Consider the following 19,391-nt stretch of genomic DNA (forward strand, 5'->3'; position numbering starts at 1 on the left):
TTCCATGACCTCCTGGCATCCCATAGGCCTGCAGGATTTCCCGATCACAGCCCTGCTCATGCTGTGAACATTTATCATCTCCTGGTCTAGGAGGGAGGGTAAGTCAGAGAAGGCTTCCTAGAGGAGGTGACAACCAGTTGAAATCTGATGCGTGTCCAGCTGCCTTCCCCTTCCTCTCCTCATCCCCACCTTCCTCCGGGCAAGACCCATACCCACTACTTCCCCACCTGGTTCTCTGCTCAGGGGCCTCAGGAGTAGAAGCCCCTCAGAGCCTAGCGCTGAGCACAGAAGAGCAGCTCTGGCCCACGCAGGGCCCCAGTGACCTCAGACACAAGGGACCCAGCAAACAGCACACGCCCAGTTACTTTCTCTCCCCTCCCCCGCTTGCCCAGCAAATGCCCAGAGCCTGCTAGGCTCCCCATGTTGGAACACGAGGCCATAGCATCCGGAAGTGTTTCAGAGTTTCCAATGTGTTTCAAAGGGCTCCGCCACCCTGCATGTACACATCTGGCAGCTGGCACGCCCACTCTGGGCTGCGATCCTTGGCCGGAGTCACCCTTCCTGTTTTAGCCCCGAACAGCCAGCCAGCCAGAGGAATGTCCCATCTGCTCGTTTGTCCCTAACTGCAGCCATCCCTGCCCTCTGGGACGGGGGCGAATCGAGACAAGCAGGGGATCCACATCCCTGGCTGGCCTCTGTCCATGAGCCCGGGGGTCCGGCACAGCAGCCACGGACAGAGCTGGGCAGTGGGGGGGGAGCGGGGGGGAGAGCGTGTCCTCCATGAGAGCAGGGGCTTGGAGCCAGGCTGCCCCTGGGAGGAAGCCAGCACCTCTCCAAAGGACAGAGCCCCACAGACCAGGTACTGGGCTTGTCCCAACCCTCAGAGTCTCTCTACCAGGAGCCTGGCGTCAGTGGGGGCATGTGTGCCGCTCAGGCCTGGTGCAGCACCATCACCTGATAAGCATGAGCTCTCACGTCGTCGGTGTGATTTCAGAGCCCACAGTCCTCCAAGAACAGGACTCCCACCCAGGGGACAGGGCAGAAGTGCTCCGTGGCCTCTGAGGACCCAGCTGGGACCTTGCAGGTAGACCCCCAAGGCCAGTCTCAGCTCCAAGAGACAGCGAGGCTCAGGAGTGGCAGGCCCCTGCCTGTGTGTTTGTCCAGCAGGACGCGCTCCTGGGATGCTGGGTGCTGGCCTTCCAGGAAAGGCGCCTCTGGATGTTGTGAAGAGCGGTGACCATGACCGCTGGGCCCCGCCCCCTGCCGTTCACCGAAGCCGCCGCAGGCTCCGTCTCTGGGCCTCTCCCCCGCGCCTCGTGCGGACATCCAGCCACCCCACACAGTCATTGCCTGGGTCTGGGGTGGTGTCGGACCCCAGGAGGGAGAGGCACCCTGTCTGCCCTGTGTCAGGGTCCCCCAGGCCTGGCACAAGCCTGACATGTTGGACCCCAGTGAAGGCTCACAGAGGAAACACTGGGGCTTCAGGTCCTTAGGGTGCAAGTTCGACAAAACCCCCAGGGCTTACGTCTGCCCGTGGGGCCAGGGTGGGGCCCAAGGAGGAGGCTCCCTGACCTTGGGACAAGACAGTGATGGAGAAATGATAGAGGATCCAGTCCAAGGAAAAGGAAAACAGACCCTGTGGATTTCAGAAGAGCCGAGGGGGCTGCTCAGCGGGACAGGCCTGGTAAGGGGTTGGGGGAGGCATAGGCCTAAGAGGAGGTACACAACCTGGGGATGTCTGAGGGGCTCCCCAAAGTGAGCAACTGTCAGGCAGGTGTCAGAGGCCCAGAAGCAGCTCTGGTCCTGGAGGGAGCTTGCCCTGCGCCCAGGGAGTGCGGCCTCAGCTTCAGCCTCTTCGTGCAGACACACTCTGAGCCGTGTGTGGGCTTCAGGAAAGCCCAGCTCTGCCCCCTTTCTGCCTGCGTGGCCCTGGCACGTTCTGCTGCCCTTCACAGGATTACTGTGAGGTCAAGTGAGAAAATCAAACTGGTGGGTACCATCTAAATGTCGGACAGATGGCGGGTTGCTTTTCTTGGTCTTTGTACCCGTCCTGGCATCGTAAACAGCAGAGCTGAGCTGGCCAGCTGAAGTCTCAGGGCTCTTTCACTTGTGATATTCTGAGTTCTAGAAGCCCCCAGAGAGAAGCAGACAGTACAGGGAGCAGAGCTGGGCTCCTCCCAGGCATGCTCTGCTCATCGGAGGGCGACAGGGTCCCCCCTGCGCAGGCCTGACAAGCACGCGGGGATCCTCTGCTTACACACCTCTGGGGATGGGGCACTCACTCCTTACAGAGCTGGTCGGTTGCCTGGAAGAGTGTTGTCTGAGCCCAGCTGAAACCTGGGTCTTGTCCTGCCTGGATCCAGAATCCCAGGGCTTTCCCCTCGCCCGGCCCTCATCATCGCCCCCCCCACCGCCCCCCCGCACAGTGTATCCCACCCTGGAACCAGCGGTGGCCCGCATACCCCACACCTCTCCCCTCTGTGCCCGCCACTTGCTACGCCCTCTCGGAAGGTCCTCTCCCTTCTCCCGACTCCCCCGAGACTGAGTCCCCCCGGCTGTGTCCTGTCCCTTCCCCGTCAGCCCCGCAGCCCCTCCCTCACTGCATGGCTCGGGCTGCCCTGTAATTGTTGGCGTGCCTGTCTCCCTTTCACACTGTGGTGTCCTCCAGGGTACAAAGCTGGGTACAGGGGAGACGCCGCCTCAGCCCTTGCTGAGCCGAAAAGGCCCCAGTCCACCTCGCGTGGCCGGAAGAGCGGGAGAGAGAAGCTCAGCTCAGCCGGCTTCCCAGGCAGACCCTCCTTGGGCTCTTTGAAGCCCCAAGGGACCCCCAGTTGTCCATCCATCCCCCGGTCCATCCGTCCAGCCCTCCTGCCGCACTTCCTCGGGAAAACAAACACCGCTGTTGCTTGACATCGGGCGGCTGATCCTGGCAGCTAGATTAGCACTTGAAAGTTTCCCTTGCATTAATTTCAGACGGAACATAAATACGGGCTTGGACTCTTCTTCCAGGAAGAGAAACCTGGAAACCCATCGGACTCACTGGAGAGAAAACATGTGTGCTGGCCGAGGGGGCCCGGGTTGCTTTGCAGCCTTCGTGGGAACATCTGGTTCTCCCCTCCTCCCCTCCGCCGGGCCCCCCAACTCTGTCTTGAAATTATCCTCTTAATTGGTGTATTCTTCATGCTGAATGCTCACGCCTTCCTTTCCAATCCAGTGAGTCCTGGAAGGGACGCGTGTTTCGGACACTTCCCTGCTCCCAAAACATGGACTCGGGACCCCCTGCAGCCGCCAGCCCTTCAGAGCGGGGGTTCGGGCCACGTGGAGAACTGGGACGCCTCTGGATGGGAGCCCTTTGCTTCGCCTTTTACCGTCTGCGTGACCTTGAGCGAGTCTCAGCCCCTCACTGCCCTCGGCTCCCTCATCTGCAGACCTGTAGGTCCTGGAAAGGCTGCGGCGACAATGCCATGAAAAAGCCTTTGAAAAATATCGTGCTCCCGGGACACTCACCAAGAAGAAGTGTGTGTTGAGTTTATCAAATGATGGACTCCCAGAGGCAGCAGGCCCCATGGGTACTTGTGGGAAAACTGAGACTCAGAGAGGGGAAGGACACTGCCTGAGGTCACACAGCCGGCTGGCCGTTGAGCCAGGTTTTCTGTCCCAACCTTGGGACAGAATTCTTAGCCCTGTCCTGCCCTGCCTTTGGAGGACAAATGTCGGGGGGGAAGTGGGGGCCCGGCTGACAGGTAGGGACTCGCCCCAGCCTCTGCTCTGCTCACTGAGCCTCACGCTCTGCCACAGGCCTGCCGGGGCCTGAAGAAGGGACGCCTTGGTCTCCGCACTCAAGCATCATGGAGCTGTGCCCACTCCGAGCAGGACACCTTCCCGCCTGCATGTGGTACCCTTCAAGTGGCACTCTGCCTGGGGGGTCAGGGGACACAGCCGCCAAACCCACCCCCTATTTGTTAACCCTCTCATCCTCACCCAGGCCCTGCCCCTCCCCTTGCCTGTCCTCCCTGTAGCTCTGTTTGAACCCACCCATGCTGGGAGTGCTGCCTCCGTGGGCCCTTCTCCAGGAAGCCTTCCCTGATGTCCACAGCGTAGCAGCCCCTCCGCCACTGGGCCCTTTGTCTCCGAGTCTGTGTTCTCTTTCCCCTCTCTCACCTCCCTTCTGGATCTCCCTCTCTGTGTCCCTCTGCCCTGCCCTGGTCTTTTTCTAGCTCATTCTTTCTGCCCTGGTGGCCTCTCCTTTTCCCTCTCCCCCTACTGCTGCCTCTGTGTCTGTTAGAGCCGGTCTCCCGGCCACTCTCGCCTCTGCGCCTCTCTCTGTGTCCTCAGGATCTGGAGCTCTCCCCTCCCTGTCTGTCTCTGGGTGTCTCTCCTCCCTGCCTCTCCCTTGGTCCTTCTCCCGCTCGTTGTCTCTGTGGCTCTGTGCGCCCCGCCCCCACAGCCCCCCCTTGCCTCCTCTCTGTGTCCACGCAGTCTCAGCAGATGAAATGGGACACACCTTCCTGCAGAGAGCTGGCCAGGGAGCAGCTGTCGGTGCTGGAAGGAGCTGCTGAGTGGTCTCCAGGAGACCCCAGGAGCCTGGGCAAGCCACGTAGGCTAAGCCCCAGCACCGAGGGGCCCCTTTGGAAACTTTCCACACCTTCCCTGCAGGTTCCAGGATGGGTGTGGTGCCTGTTTCAGGATTTGTGACCTTGGAGGCAAGCCCGAGCCCTGTCTGCCAGCCCCTGGGGACAGCGTGCACTGGGCCCTGATTCCGGGGCTGCTGTGAGGGCCAAGCTCCTGGGATTGGTGGAATCTGTAGGAGCATCACCAAGGGGCTGAGCCGGGGCTATGGGGGCCGGGGGGGTGGTCCATGATCTCAGGTCTCCTGGGGATAAGATGAGATCATGGAAAGGCTATAGAGAAGCAGATTCTGTCATTCATTCACTCGACAAACATTCACGAAGCCACCACCGTGTGCCAGATTTGGACTTAGCCCTGAGGACAAGGATGAACTAGGGGTGGCCCCTGCCCTCAAAAAGCTCTCAGTTGCCCTTCAAGTGGCTTGTTGGGAACACGTTCTGAAGAGGCAGCTCTAGGGTTTGGGAGCTCATTCCAACCAAGTGAGGAGGGTGAACAGGAGACAGAAGGAGGATGCTGTCGGCAGCCATTCAGGCAGAAGGCGACAGTGACCTGGGCCAGGCTCGGGTGTGCTGAGTCTAAGAGGACTCAGGAGACTGATTGGATGAGGAGAGAGAAGGAAGAGCGAAGACAGGCCATGCTGACTTGGCTGGAGGAGCTTGGCTGAGACATGTCCCAGGAGTGGGGGGGTCCCGGGGGCTGTTCAGGAAAGATGCCCAGGAGGCTGCTGCACAGATGGGTCTGAGCCAGGACAGAAGGTCCCGAGCGGTCAGCACTGTGTGCCAGCTGAAAGCACGAGAGTGGATGACCTGTCCACGGACTGTGAATAGACTGAGAAGAGAAGAAGGTTCTGGGGAGTTCCCGTCGTGGCACAGTGGAAACGAATGAGGTTGCGGGTTCCATCCTTGGCCTGGCTCAGGGGGTTAAGGATCCAGCGTTGCCATGAGCTGTGGTGTAGGTCACAGACACAGCTCGGATCCTGCGTTGCTGCGGCTCTGGTGTAGGCCGGCCGTTACAGCTCCAATTCGAGCCCTAGCCTCGGAACCTCCATATGCCACGGGTGAGGCTCTAAGGAGACAAAAGACAAAAGCCAAAAAAAAAAAAAAAAGAAAAAAGAAAGAAAGAAAGAAAAGAAGGTTCTGGACAGGGTTCCCGGGGGATAGAGCAACCCAACAGGAGGCCAGTTGGTCAGGGAGCAGTGAGAGAAGCACCAAGAAATCAGAACAGGACGGTACCCTGGGGTCTTGTGAAATCAAGTCCCAAAGAGGGCAGGGAGGGGAGGGGAGGGGGTGGCCCTGGGACCAGGGCTCAGGAGGAAGGGGCTGCCCTGTGCAGTCCTGGCCTCTGGGGGCACGGAGGTGATGGCCCTTGTGGCTTAGAGAAGGAGGGGACAGGAATTTGAAAAAAATCACGGCCGTTTGCTTTCTTCCTCTCCGAGTATCTCAAGTCTTCTGTTTAGGGTCTTAAAATGTACCATGAGGGCCTGAGACCTCTGAGGCCGAGGGAACAGACGGGGTGCAGAGCAGACCCTGACACGCTGCCAGGCAGTGCTCAGGATCCAGCCGGCATCCTGCAAGGCCTGGGCCCCTCCGAATTCCCCTCCTCCACCAGCTCCAAGGGTGCTCCTTTTATTTATTTGTTTATTGTATTGTAGGGCATTTTTTTGGTCACGCCCTCTGCATGCAAAACTTCCTGGGCCAGGGATCAAACCCTCGCCACAGCCATGGCAACACCAGATCCTTAACCAGCTGAGCCACCGGGGAACGCCAGGAATGCTCCCTTTAGAGTGGCCACCCGGCCGTCAGTAAATATTCGTGCTGCTCCAGTGCAGCCTGAGGTGGCCCATTTTCCTTGCAGCTCTCAAAGTCCTCTGTGTGGGCCACTGCTGGGTCTGAAGCCCTTATGTTCACACGGGTCTCCATGGAGGCAGGAAAGGAATTGCCTTCGCTGCCAGGAGTGGATTCCAAGAGCTGCTGGCAGGGAGTTCCTGCAGCCTGTGCACCCAGGCCACCACGCCCGGTCCCCCTTCCAGCTGGACCAAGCTCAAAGGCAGGCGAGAAAAGGGTTGACTCTGTGGCCCCAGCCAGGGTCTGGCTTAGCCCATCCCTCAGAGGGCACGCCAGCCTCTGCCAAGGGACCGTCACTCCTCCTGCCTCATTAGGACTTTACAGCCTCCGCCGAGGAGGCAGCCACAGGGACCCAAGCCCATTTGACACAGGAAAACTGAGGCTGGCGGCAGGGAGCGGGTTGCTCAGAATCACACACGGGACACTCAGCCTTGGCAGAAGCCTGGGTCTTCCTCCTCTCCAGCATGGGGTCAGGGCCGGAGATGCGGGGCTTTGTCCACGTGTCTTCTGCAGTTGGCTTCCCAGGTGAGCGTCACCGACCCATTTGTGCACGAGCCGTTCCCCAGCCGGAACGCCCTCAGTGGCCCCGCCGGCACATCCTCCCCTCGGGAACTCTGATCCCATCCCTCAACCAGCAGGGCCGCCTCCAGGAAGGCTGCCTGCCCCCAGGGTGGATGAGAGGCCTCCTGAGCTTCCCTCAGCATAGTCCTTATAAGGACCCCAGATCAAAAGACCTGATTCTCAAGACTGCGAGCGCCTGGAACAGACCCCTACTCCGTCCAGACTCACTCAGCAGATAAATGTAATGCACGGGGGAGGGAAGGGAGGCAGGAGCAGGAGCATACAGTTCCGCAAATGTTCCCGGAGTCAGACAAACACCTTCGCCACAAATGCAGCCCAATCCCTCCCTGTATAGAGAGATTCGGGGAGCATCTGGGCCTAACGGGCTTGCCCAGGGTCTCAGAGAGGGTGTGGTGGGTTCTAGTCCAAGTTCCACATTCCCAGACCTGTTGATCTTTCACAGTGACCCAGAGGTGGGATGTCAGGGGCTGTGGGAGGCCGCCGAGAGAGAGGTTGTTGGATGGGGGACTTGCCGGGGAGTCTTCTTTGGTTTTGGTTTTTTTTTTTTTTTTTTTTTTTTTGGCTGCACCCACAGCACAAGGAAGTTCCCAGGCCCGTGATGGAGCCCATGCTACAACGGTGACATGAGCCACAGCAGGGAAAACACCAGGTCCTTAACCGGCTGAGCTGCCAGGGAACTCCAGGGGGAGTCTTAAAACCAGCACAGAGGTGCGCAGGGCTGGCCGGCTGGCAGAGGGCTGCGGGCTTCACCCCCCAGCTCCTGCTGCCGTGCCAGCACATCCTCTCTTCCTCGCCGCCAGCGCCTCGCTGCTCCCCACCAGCTCATCCACCTTCTGGGCTCCTCAGACCTCCCTGAGGCTGTCAACATGCTGACCTTCCGGCTTCCCACCTGTCACCACCCGCCACAGGCAATTAAAATAATAGCACAGGGATTTCCCGCCAGGTTCTGGGTTGAATGATGAGCGGGAGGGGAGCGAACGGTCCGTGGCAGCGGGGCTGTGGGGCAGACACGCGGCTGGAGGGCACAGGGGCCACCACCGCTCTGCCCATGTTGAACAAACAGTGGAGCTACGGCGAGCCAGGAGGAGGGACTCACTTGGGGCTGACTGCCAGCAGTGTCTGCCCCTCGGGGTCTCCCTGACCGCGGCCGGGGAGAGCCTCCACTGTGTTCTCAGGCCTCAAGCCTGCATCCCGCCAGCGGGCCATGCCCGGTCTCAGCTGGGGCTGTAGACTGAATGATTCGTGGCTGTATTCTCAGGTCTAGCAAGTGCATCATGAATATTTGTTGGAGGAAGGGTTAATGGGTAGAGGGTGAGTGGGAGACCCGCCCCTCCCCGCACACACACAGCAAGGCCACCCTGGCAGCACTCAGTTCTGTGCTTGTACCTCCGCTATGCTGCGGCCACTGCCTGCTGGCCCCTGAAACCGGCGCGGTTCTGTTACTCTCTCCTTTCCCAGAAGCTTACACCTCAGTGAGTCTTCAGGGGCTGTCCAGGGCCTGGGTCATCGTTCATGGGCCATAAATGTTGGATGGATGGTGAACAAATGAATCCTCAGTCCCAGATCCAGCCAACACGCACTGAGCATGCGTGGGGCAGTGGCCATGCAGTCTCCACCCACGGAGCCTGGTGAGGAGACAGACGTGAACACACAGAACCGCATCCTGTGCGAAGGGAGGGAGCCTAGAGTTGCTGGGGGAACTGATGAAGATGAGCCATAGACCTGTTGAGGCTTGAGGGCCTCCTGGAGGAGGTGTTCTCAGAGCTGAGCTTTGAGTGATGGCCGGAGGCTGTCCCTGCCTGGACGGTCAGGGCCTGGGGTCGGTTTGATGGTGTGGGGCACAGTGCACGGCATGACAGCCACTGTCCCCTGAGTCCTCACAACAACTCTCAAGCCTGCTAGTACAATCATTCCCACTTTACAGATGGGGAAACTGAGGCCCAGGGCAGGACAACCAATGAGCAGCAGAGCCAGGATTTGGACCCAGGCAGGGTGGCACTGGCACATGCCCCAGCTGTACTGCCTTTCGGGGCATCTGGCCCTTGACGTTGGTGTAGGTGGCTGGCCGGAGGCTCTCCTCCAAGCTGGTGAGCTGGCATGTGGCTGAGCCTACTTCATGTCTTGTGTTCCAGGTCACTTTCTGGGCAACAACACAGTCATTGATGTTCTTCGGCAGGCAGGGCTCGAGGTGGAGCACACACCCGCGGGGCAGACCATCCACAGGTGAGCAGCCGGGGCACCTGGGGGTGTGGGACTCACTGGCCCGAGGCTGCGCGTCTGGGACCATGCCCAACCACATCCTCCATGGCAGGCCACACCTGCCTTCCTGCCCAGGCCTGCGGGGGAGAGTGGGGGAGGAGCCTCGGGTGGGCGCCCGGGGCAGTGGAGGTGTGGATGGAGGGGCAGGAAGCCTCGAGAGATATTCAGGATCTCAGGGCTGTGATGGAGCGTGGGGTGCAAGGGCTCTGAAGGACTCCCGGTTGCTTCCCGGAGGAGCCAGGATGGGGTCCAGGCCCTGCATAGAGACGGGGCCACGGGGAGGAAGAGCAGTGGCCAGGCCGCCTCCCTGTGCCCCAGCCCCACCCACACCTGTCCTCACCTTTCTCTGACCACACCTCCTCCGCTGCTGCCCCTGGGCCGTGTCCCTCTCCCCTGATTTTCCTGCAAGGGCACACCCACGCCCCCCAAAGAGCAATAGAGTGGCAGTCATCTCTTCCAGGGGAGTTTCCTGCCCCCCCAAAAAAAACAGGCTGGAAGCTGCCCAAGGTCAGGGGCCAGCTGGCTCCGACCTGTGGTCCACGCTGCCAGCACGAAGTGGGGCGGGCATGTGCTGGGCCACCCTGGAAGACAATGACGGAACCCTCAAGCCGGGGGTTCCATGTGCAGGAACCTTCCTCCCAGGCACTGCCAGGATGTGATGTCGGCCCCTGTCCTTGCTGTTGTAAAACTCAGAGTCTAAAAGGAACTCGAAGCGTCATCTCTAATGTTTGTTGATTGCTCACTGTGCTCGGCTCTAAGCGCTCTTAACTCATTAAATCCCCACAACAACCCCAAGCGACAGGAACCATGATTATCACCACCTTAAAATGGAGGAGGAACCTGAGGCCCAGACAGGCGAAGCCACTTGCAGAAGGACTCACAGCTCAAGTCGATGGCCGTCTGGCTCTAGGGCCTCACTAAGGTCCCCCCACAACTTGCACACCCTCGGGAGCTGGGGGCGGGACTCAAGGGTGGAAGGGCTCAGAAAGGACAGCAGCCTTGCTCCCCCTTCTGCAGAGGTCAGGCCTGGGGTCCCCCCGGGGCGTTGAGCCTCTGACCTCCCAACTCCAAGCCAATACCCTCGCGGTCACCACGGCCCTGCTGGAGGAACTTCTAAACAAGCCCGCCTCACGCTCCTGCCTTCTGACCTTCTGAGTCCACCCTACCGGGCTGTCTTCCTGGACATTCGAGCCCAGCACACATCAGTTTGTCCTGGGCCAGGGGTAGGCATGTGTTTGAGGGGTGAAGGACCCAAAGTAGCCGTGGGGACAAGGGCTTCCTCAAGCTTCCCTCTCAGTCCCCAGGACCTCAAAGCTCGTTGTGTCTGTCTGGCCAGGGTGGGGGACGGGCAGGCCAGCAAGACCGCCTGGGCTCTTATCCATCTCAGAAGCCAGACCTTAGAAGAGGAACACACATCGCCCCCCCCACCCCCCGCATGCCCACTCTCCCCCCAGGCTCTGCTCTCAACCGGAGTCTCCGTTTGCAGGCTGAAATCCTGCGGGGGCAGGGGGGATGCAGAGGAGCCCCCAACAATAAAAGCCATCATCGGTCACAGGTGCTTCCTGGATCCGTCTTTTTGTCCGCCTGCTTTGAATTATCTCCCCAGCAGCTGCAGCATCTCCTGGACACTGAGAGTCTGGGGTTGCCATGGGGGCTGGGGAGGACAGGCTGAGCGGACGGTCTTCTGTCCTTTGAGGAGAGAGCGGCCCCTCACCCCGTCGTGCCCAGGGGAGTGGAGTCAGGGGACAGGCTCCCTCGGGCACCTCCTCGCTTTTCCAGCTCCTGCAACTATGGCCAGCATTTCCCCAGGCTCAGAAGTCCCCAGAAGGACGGGAGAGGAGCGGAGGGTGTTCCCAGGCTGGGGCGTCTGTGCATCACTGTATAGAATGTGGATTCCACATACACACTCCCAGTCTCACTTCAGGGCCGGCTACAGCCAGCCCCATCTGCTCCCAGGCGACGTTAAAGCGAGGCTAGGTATGTGCCAGGCACTGTGCGAAGACCTCATCTCATGCATCCTCATGACACAACCCTTTGAATCGAGTAGTATGAACTCCCATTTACCGCCACCTGCTGCTCGGATGCTTGGGTCACTGCCCTTGGTCATACAGCCAGGAAGGTGCCAAGCCAGGATGTGAACCGTGTCTGCCTAACTCCAGCTTGAGCTCTAAGCTGCTCAGCACCGCCCTGCCTCCCCTCTGCACCCAGGGGCTGCTCAGGAGACCCCGTGTTGAACCCGCATGTGGATGGTTGAGAATACGAGGCAACAACGTTCACTTTGCACACTTAAGAATGTTGGTTTCTAAAATGTCTCGAGTGCTGCCTTTGCCAGGCACTGTTCTGAGCCCTTTACCTGTGGTAACTCATGAGATCTTCACATGCAGCCATGAGGTGCCCGCTGTACCATCCCCATTTTCCAGAGCAGGAGACTGAGGCCCAGCACAGTGACGTTGGGGAATTCTCCTCCAGTCCCTCAGCCAGAGCTTATTGAATGAACGGGACCCTGACAAAGACCAGATACTCCCCCAGAGACCCGCCCAGGGCTCCCTCCCTCATCTCCTAAGAGTCTGGGCTCAGACGTCACCAGTAGGGACCAGACCGCCTCGCTGCCCAGCCTCCCACCCCCCACGCCTGTGTCCTCCCTCCTGCCTCAGCTTTCTATTTACCTTAGCACTGATCGCCATCTGTCATCCTGCCTGTCTTCCTCTCCATCCTCCGATTCCGAGTGTCAGCTCGGAGAGGGCAGGGTGCCGTCTGCTTCAGTCGCTGCTAATGCCCACCCCCCAGAAAGTGCCTGAATGCTATTGAATCAAAGCTCTAGCTCTCAACACCAGGCGATGGTTTTCCTGGGGGTGGGAGGCTCTCAGCCAGGGCACCCAGGTGTCTTCTCCTGCCGCGACCACCTTCCTTGTCACCTGTGAATAACACGCTGCACCAGGCCCGTCTCACGTGCTGTCGTCCCTTTCCAGCCCTGTGGCCCAGAGCTCAGCATCTCCACCGGCAAGGACCTCGGCGAGCCCCACCGCAGCGACCCCAGCTGCCGCCGTCCCCCCCGCACCCTCCCCGACCCCCACCGCCGCACCTGAAGAGGAGGACCCGGCCCTCTCCCCACACCTCCTGCTTCCTGACAGCCTCAGCCAGCTGGAGGAGTTCGGGAGGCAGAAGAAGTGGCACAAGAGGCAGAACAAACACCAGCGGCCTCGGCAGTTCAACGACCTCTGGGTCCGCATCGAGGACAGGTGAGCTGGGAGGGGCGGGGCTGCGGGCGGCCGGCCCCTCTCCTGTCTGCCTCCCTCAGACCAGCCAGGGCCAGGCACCCTCTGTTACCCCCAGGCCCCGCGCTAAGGGAGCAGGGCAGGTGGGCCTGGACCAGAAACCGGCTTGTCCTCATTCACCAAGATCCTCTGGTTCATCTTTCAGTGTTTATTGCTTTTTTTTTTTTTTTTTTTTTTGCTTTTTTTCAGGGTTGCATCATGGCATATGGGAGTTCCCAGGCTAGGGGTTGAATTGGAGCTGTAGCTGCCGGCCTGCGCCACAGCCACAGCAGCGCTGGATCCTTAACCCACTGACCGAGGCCAGGGATCAAACCCGCATCCTCACGGATACTAGTTGGGTTTGTTACCGCTGAGCCACAGTGGGAACTCCTCTTTCAGGGTTTATAGAACACGCTCTCATTTGACTTTTCATTTTTATTCTCAAAACGAGAGCAAAAACATTTTCCCCGACTTCAACATGAGGGAATAGATGCTTCCTTCCGGTGCGGTGGGCAAAAGTCTGCTTTGCCCTTCGCTTTCCTGGATGCGCCCGGGGTGCAGAGCCGGCTGCATTTATCCCACGGGCCAGAAGGTGAAAGTAGGAGCAAGTGGACTGGGCCGGCTGCATCGGAAGCCTGCGAGCTCCCTGCGCCCTGAGGGTTTGAGCAGCTAGCGCCCTGGCGGAGGCTGCAGGAGGCACCTGCCGTGCGGGAGGGAGGTGGCAGATCATGACCACAGGCTCATCGCGGGAGGTGATGGGAAAATCTTGTTGGAAACGGGCAGGTGCGGAAGTCATCCTGCTACACCGATACCTTCCTGTCCTCTGCCTGTGTGTCTCCCTGCCCTTGGCCTGTCACCAAAAGCTCCTGTGGCCAAGATGCTGCCTTCCACCTTCTGCCTGCAGCCCCGGCACAGAGCGCTCTCCCTAGACCCCACTCTCGGGTGGAAAGCTCCACTTCTGGGGACGCATGTCACCAGAGTCCCTGGGCTGTCCCAGTGACTGACCATCAGCGAAGGTCAGAGTCCTGCCTGCAGTAGCAGCTCAGCCCCAGACACTGCACCCCAGCACTGGGCCCTTGGAGACCCTGCGTCTCCACCTGGACCCTAAAGAGCATCCTCTGAGAGGTCCCTCAGCATCCCGGAAAGAATCACCCTGGGTACTTGCAAAATAACATCCCAGGCCCCACTCTGGACCTCGTGTATCAGAACGTGCAGCGAGGGGGCCTGGGAAGTCGCGTGCTGAACGTGCCCCGGGAGTCTTCTGAGCAGCCTTGGGAAACGCAGACCCAACTCTGCGTCTCCAGAGGCCCGGGGCGGGGGCTTGTCCAGCGTGACGCAGGGATCCCTTCCCAACCCTCCCTCAGCCAGGTCTCTGAGTCATCGAGAAGAAGGTGATATAGTCCCATCTCCTGTCTCAAGGGCAAGATTTAAGCTGTCTTAAAAAGCTTAAAAAGGAGTTCCCATCAAGGCTCAGTGGTTAATGAATCCGACTAGGATCCATGAGACTGTGGGTTCAATCCCTGGCCTTGCTCAGTGGGTTAAGGATCTGGCATTGCCATGAGCTGTGGTGTAGGTTGCAGATGTGGCACGTATCCTGCTTGGATCTCCGATTGACTCCTAGCCTGGGAACCTCCATATGCCGCGGGAGCAGCCCAAGAAAATGGCAAAAAAGACAAAAAAAAAAGCTTAAAAAGCAAGTCCCAAGTCTTGCTTTTTAAGGGCCTGTGTTGGCTTCAAGGCGCCTGAGTTGGGTTATCAGGACACGTGTTGCGGTGAGGCCCTCGGCGCAGCCTGCCCAAGGCAGAGCCATTGCTGGGGCCATATTGGCCTTGACACATTTGGCTCACGTGCCTGGCATGAGCCGCCCCTTCAAATCGGGAGCAGGGGCACAGCTACCAAGAGCCACTTCCCAGCCCCCGGGGGCTTGCGGGCTGCCAGGGAGGCGCTGGCAGCCCATGAAGCACGCCCATCAGAGCCCCAAACAACCCACCCGGTGACCAGACCCGGCCAGGACTGCTGTCAGCTCCAGTCACCGGCCCCCAGCCCCAACCATGTCTGAAAGGTAAATTTCAGCAAATGACTCCAAACGGTTTCCTTTTCACAACACGTCTCTGAAACACAGAGCCGGGTTTCAGGCGAAGAAAACAGCTTTTCTTTGGCAAGTGGGAGCCCCTTCTCCATCCCAGTAGGTAAATTGTGGTTGGATAGCTTTCTGCCATCTGGTTGGCTTGGAGAAGGAAATTTCCACCAACCGGCAGCCCGTTTGTTGAAAGTTTCTCTGCCTGCTGGGGAGGCCAGCCGGGGGGCCGAGGTGTGGGGTGCCGCTTCATCACTCGCATCTCGCCCCTTTCCCCCTCCTGGAGTCCTGAGTTCCAATTTCTCTGCGAGGCAGCAGAGGACAGCTCGCAGAGGGGGACCGGGCCCAGGTGTGGCCCTTCTGACAAAGCCACTTTCTCTGGAGCTTAAATTCCATTCGGTTTTCTCATTTTCCTCCCCCAAATCCCCCTGCATCTGTTGCCTGCCTTCTGCCCTCGCTCCGCGGCGCCTCTCCCACCTGTGCCCCTGTAGCAGGGTCCTGACATGCCTCCTGCCCCGTCCTGCCCCAGCACAGGGCGCTCCTCAGCCTGTGATTCTTCAGAGCTTCCCTCGCCCCCTCCCACCCCACCCCCCACCCCACCAGGTAAACCTCCCACCACCCAGCAGGATGCAGCCCTGGGCCTCCCTCCCTCCCACTGCGGCATGCCCCATTCCCACCTGACCTGGCAAGCCCAGCGCTGCCCCACCCCCACCTTTGTCCTGGCTTCTCTCTCTGCTGGGGGCAGATGTGAGTGGACCCGGCTGAGCTCCTGCTCTGTGCCAGGCACTGACATCCACCCATGCCCCCATCCTGCCACGAGTCCTGGAAGCAGGCTTGGTTTGACCAAGGAGAAGGCTGAGATGCAGCAAGGTCAGGGAACATGCCCAAGACCTTGTGGCAAGTCGGGTATGGAATCAGAACCTGCAGCCAGGTCTGTGTGATGCCCGGGGTCTCGTTCGTCCAGCACCACTCAGATGCCCCTGCCGCCCTCACCTAGCAAGCGTTCCTCCCTCCTCCCCACAGCGTGTTCCCTGTGCTCCCCCACATCCCACCCCGCCCCCCACCATGGGTGCCCTGTCCTGGCACCATCCCACAGATGGCAACTCCAGATTGTTTCTAGGCTGGGATTCTCTGGGTCACTGGAGGCTCACTGAGGGTTTGTTGACTGCATGCATGAGTGAGAGAAAGGGGGAGAGCATGGGGAGGGGGCCGAAGCGCCTGGCCAGGGCACCGCCTGGAGCAAGCTGGCCTCCCCTCGCCCCTCATTACCCCAGATGTAAACACACCGAAGGAAGTTTAGAGAAGCAGCAGCCCGTGGCAGGATGATTTATGGGGACCTGGGGAAAGGGCCAGGCATGTGTCCGCAGACGGCTGTGCAGCGGCAGCAGAGAGTTCTCAGGGAGCCGCTGCATCAGAGAGCAGGAGAGGCAGCAGGGCAGGGGCATGGCCAGGAGTCTGGCCAGGGTGAAGGCCGTTCCTACCCTGGCTGTGGGCAGGGCACTGCCCAGTGTGGTCGGATCTGTGACAATCCTGTTTCTTCTTTTTCGGTGAGGGCCTTGACTGGCCTCTGTAGGTCCTGCCAGCTCTGGTGTCCTCCCAGTCCACAGCCGGGGTGTGTGGGGCAGAATGGGGGTTGGATAAACACAGGAGCAAAGCACTGGGCCATCAGGACTGAAGGACGCTCATGATGCGGCAGGTGCAGGCAAAGGAGGGTTTCCCAAGCTCCAGGCACCGGCGTTGGGATGTGGTTCTCGGAGCCCTGTGGGTGCCACCGTGTGGGGACAGGGGTATAGGATACATATGTGCAGGGTCATTGCCCTCCTGGGCCTTGATTTCCCTGGAGGTGTGAGCAGATGGCTCGAGCAGTGTCTTCTCCCCCCGGGCCCCTAGGAGGCTCTGCATGCCTCCCCCTGACCTGCCAGCCTGCCCCGAGGTTCTCCAGCTCAGCGCCCCCTACGCGGCCAGGCCTTCTCCTGGGACCATCCAGAGTGCTCAGCATCTCTGCGTGGGGCCAGGACCCCATCTGACTAGAGGATGAAGCCCCAAGAGAAACGGGAACAGAGCCACTCAGGATAAAATGCAGCGGATTCAGGCAGCATCCCCAGGCCTCTTTGTACTTGTTTGGAGACTCGGAGTAAAAAGATGGTGCTTGTAAAGTGGGGAGCCAGCCTCGAATCGCAGGATACTCAGTAACGCCGTCTCCAGGGTTGGGGGCCCCTCCAGGAATCCAGGATGCCGCGCACCCCATCTCCCAGCAGGAAGCTGCTCCTGGGCCTTCAGCGCATCTTAGGCTTAAACGAGCTCCTAGGCGAGCCCCACCCAGACAAACAGCAGTGCACTGGCCACGTGTTCGCCGCCCAGCCTGTGTCCAGCGCTGGTGGGGACTGGAGCAGGGAGTCGTGGCTCGTGGCCAGGCAGGGACAGCTTCTGCTGAAAGCTCCAGGGAGCCATGGCCGGTCTGCTTGTGCCCGGCAAGGGATCTGGCCAGCAAGGGCCAGCGGGTCAGTGTCCCCGAGGGTCTGAGTGACTCAGGGAGGCTGAGGGGAGGGCGAAGGCATTCCTGGCAGAGACCGTGTGGCCAAAGCAGGGAGGCTGACGTGGGCCTTAGAGGCCAGGATGTAGAGCTCGGGGCGAGCCAGCCACGTTAGGTCTCTGCCTGCACCAGACCCAGCTGCCTCGATGGTTCCAGCCCCATCACATCCACGCTCCACCCCAGCCAGCAGGGCCGCCCGTCACCCAGGGCCTCACGCCCCCAGCCCCATCTCCACTTCGCCTACCTGGAACCCTCTGAGGAGGTCGCCTGGGGCACAGCACACTGCTGCTGTATTGAGGGAAAGCCGCGGCCCAAGAGTCCGCAGACTCAGCCCTGGTGGCTCTCAGAGACCCCTTTGCAGGACTGGGGCTTCTCCACGAGGCCCTGCAGAGGGGCCTTGGGGCAGCCAGCTGACGTGGCTCAGGCCCTGGCCCTGCTGTCCTGTGCTTTCTACCTCGGGTGTCTGCCTAAGATCTCACATCTGGCTTCTGCTTCTAGAAAAGAGTTCAAAGTCCCAGGGTCTGCCCCCGCTCCTTCATTGTACACATGGGGAAACTGAGCCCCAGAGGACAAGACTTGCCCAAAGTCATACCGCAAACGGGACTGTCAGGCGGGCTAGACGGAGGCATCTGCCTTCCCCGCAGGCAGAGGGCCCTTCCCCACGGGAGGGGCCCTGTCAGCCCAGCATGCACTCAGCCGGCCTCTCGGGGCCTGCCATCCGCGGAGCCTGGGACACTCAGTGTTTGGTTTGGCTTCCAGGCCACTTTGCTGTGACACGATTTTCCTCAGCACGGGCCAGGGGCAGGGGGAGAGGGGGTTCTCAACCAGGGAAGTGGGCTTTGTGAGCAGAGTGGGCTCTCTGTGCCCCCCCCCCCGCCTCACCCCATTTCCCCGGGATTCCTTCCAAGCAATAAAACCCCCACTCAGGCTCCAAGGGGGCCTTGGCATCTTTGGTTTTCAAAGTGCAAAAACAAATGCCTCTGGGCGCCTGGTGAGAGAGACAAGGTTCTCATGATTCCTGCTTGGTCTTCATTCTGACAGCAGGGGCTGCCTGACCCCAGCCTGGACCGCCCCCCGCTCTGAGCACCCTACGTGGCAGCCCAGCCTCCTCTCCTGAGGCCAGCCTCCTGGCCTCCCAGCTGCTCGCTCAGGCTGCAAAGCTGGGGCAGCGGCTGGAGGAACTTTTCATTAGAAGAGAAGGGAGGGAAGGGGCTGCAGCTGTGACCCTGCTGGGCGTGGGCAGGATCCCCCTCCAGGGCCGAGCCACAGGGGGCCTCCTCCCGGCCCTGGCCAGCCTTCCCCTGGGAGCACAAGGTCTCAGCAGGAAGGGCCGCGCTTCGTTCTCCGCTTGCTTGTCTGCACGGTTAGGGATGGCAGCTCGGCCCCGCTCAGGCTGGGGAGGCAGGCAGCCTGGGGCCCATCTTCAGGCTCAGTTTCCTCATCTTGGAAATGGGAATAATGGTAAGTCGACACGCGTGTGGCCTCAGGCTCGGGGCCTGCTGGCACCCGGGAAGTGCCCCGTAAATAGAGGACCCCATTAGTGAGCAAGACAGACCCGATCGTTAATAATGGCGGGATGAGCAGCCAACCCCATAGAGCGCTTCCTGTGTGCCAGGCTGTTCTTAGCACCTTAGGTCCGAAACGCGTTCGAACCTTGTTGCATGGACAGGCGCCCCTGTCAGTGTGATGGGTGAGAAGTGCACGAGGCTTTATGGGCGCCTCGACTCTCCCAGGTGGCACTGGGGGCAGGAGCACAGATCAAAGAGGCCTCGGGGCGAGGGGCTTGGAAACAGGCCCGTCAAAGGCGAGTCAGAAAATGGCAGCAGGACAGGAGATGCGACTGGGGGGGGCAGGGGGTGCTAGTTAGGAGAGCCCAGAGCTCAGAAAGCTGAGGTCAGCTGACGCCGGATCCTGTGAGAGGTCTCAGGGGCCCTGAAGGCCCGCGCAGGGTGGGAGGCGTCACCTCCCGGCTGGTGCGGCTCATAAGGGACATTCGAAGCCACCTGGTCCGTGGCCGCCCCTCTAGTTCCACCCACACCCTCTGCTCAGGGACGCCGTCCCGCCCCGCCGTCTGCGATGCGTAACGAGCATTTAGTCCCTCCTCTCCTGATAGTTCCTCTGGGAATTGCTAAATTCCCAGAGTACAGATACCACCCTGCGGTGTCCGGGGGGAGAAGAATGTCCCTCAAGGGTGTGGCGGATTCCTGGGGCCA

At 60.4% G+C, this 19,391-nt stretch overlaps 1 protein-coding gene across 1 annotated transcript in view; it reads left to right on the forward strand.

The window, feature by feature from the left end:
* The window catches only part of TRABD2B (TraB domain containing 2B), a 212,752-nt gene that overhangs the window by 187,295 nt on the left and 6,066 nt on the right, over positions 1-19,391 (forward strand). The window contains exons 5-6 of the mRNA XM_021096678.1: positions 9,188-9,278; positions 12,284-12,553. Of these exons, the coding sequence (XP_020952337.1) occupies positions 9,188-9,278; positions 12,284-12,553 (361 nt within the window). The remainder of the gene's footprint in view (positions 1-9,187; positions 9,279-12,283; positions 12,554-19,391) is intronic.

The sequence above is a fragment of the Sus scrofa genome, chromosome 6 (genome assembly GCF_000003025.6).
Source record: "Sus scrofa isolate TJ Tabasco breed Duroc chromosome 6, Sscrofa11.1, whole genome shotgun sequence".
NCBI lineage: Eukaryota > Metazoa > Chordata > Mammalia > Artiodactyla > Suidae > Sus > Sus scrofa.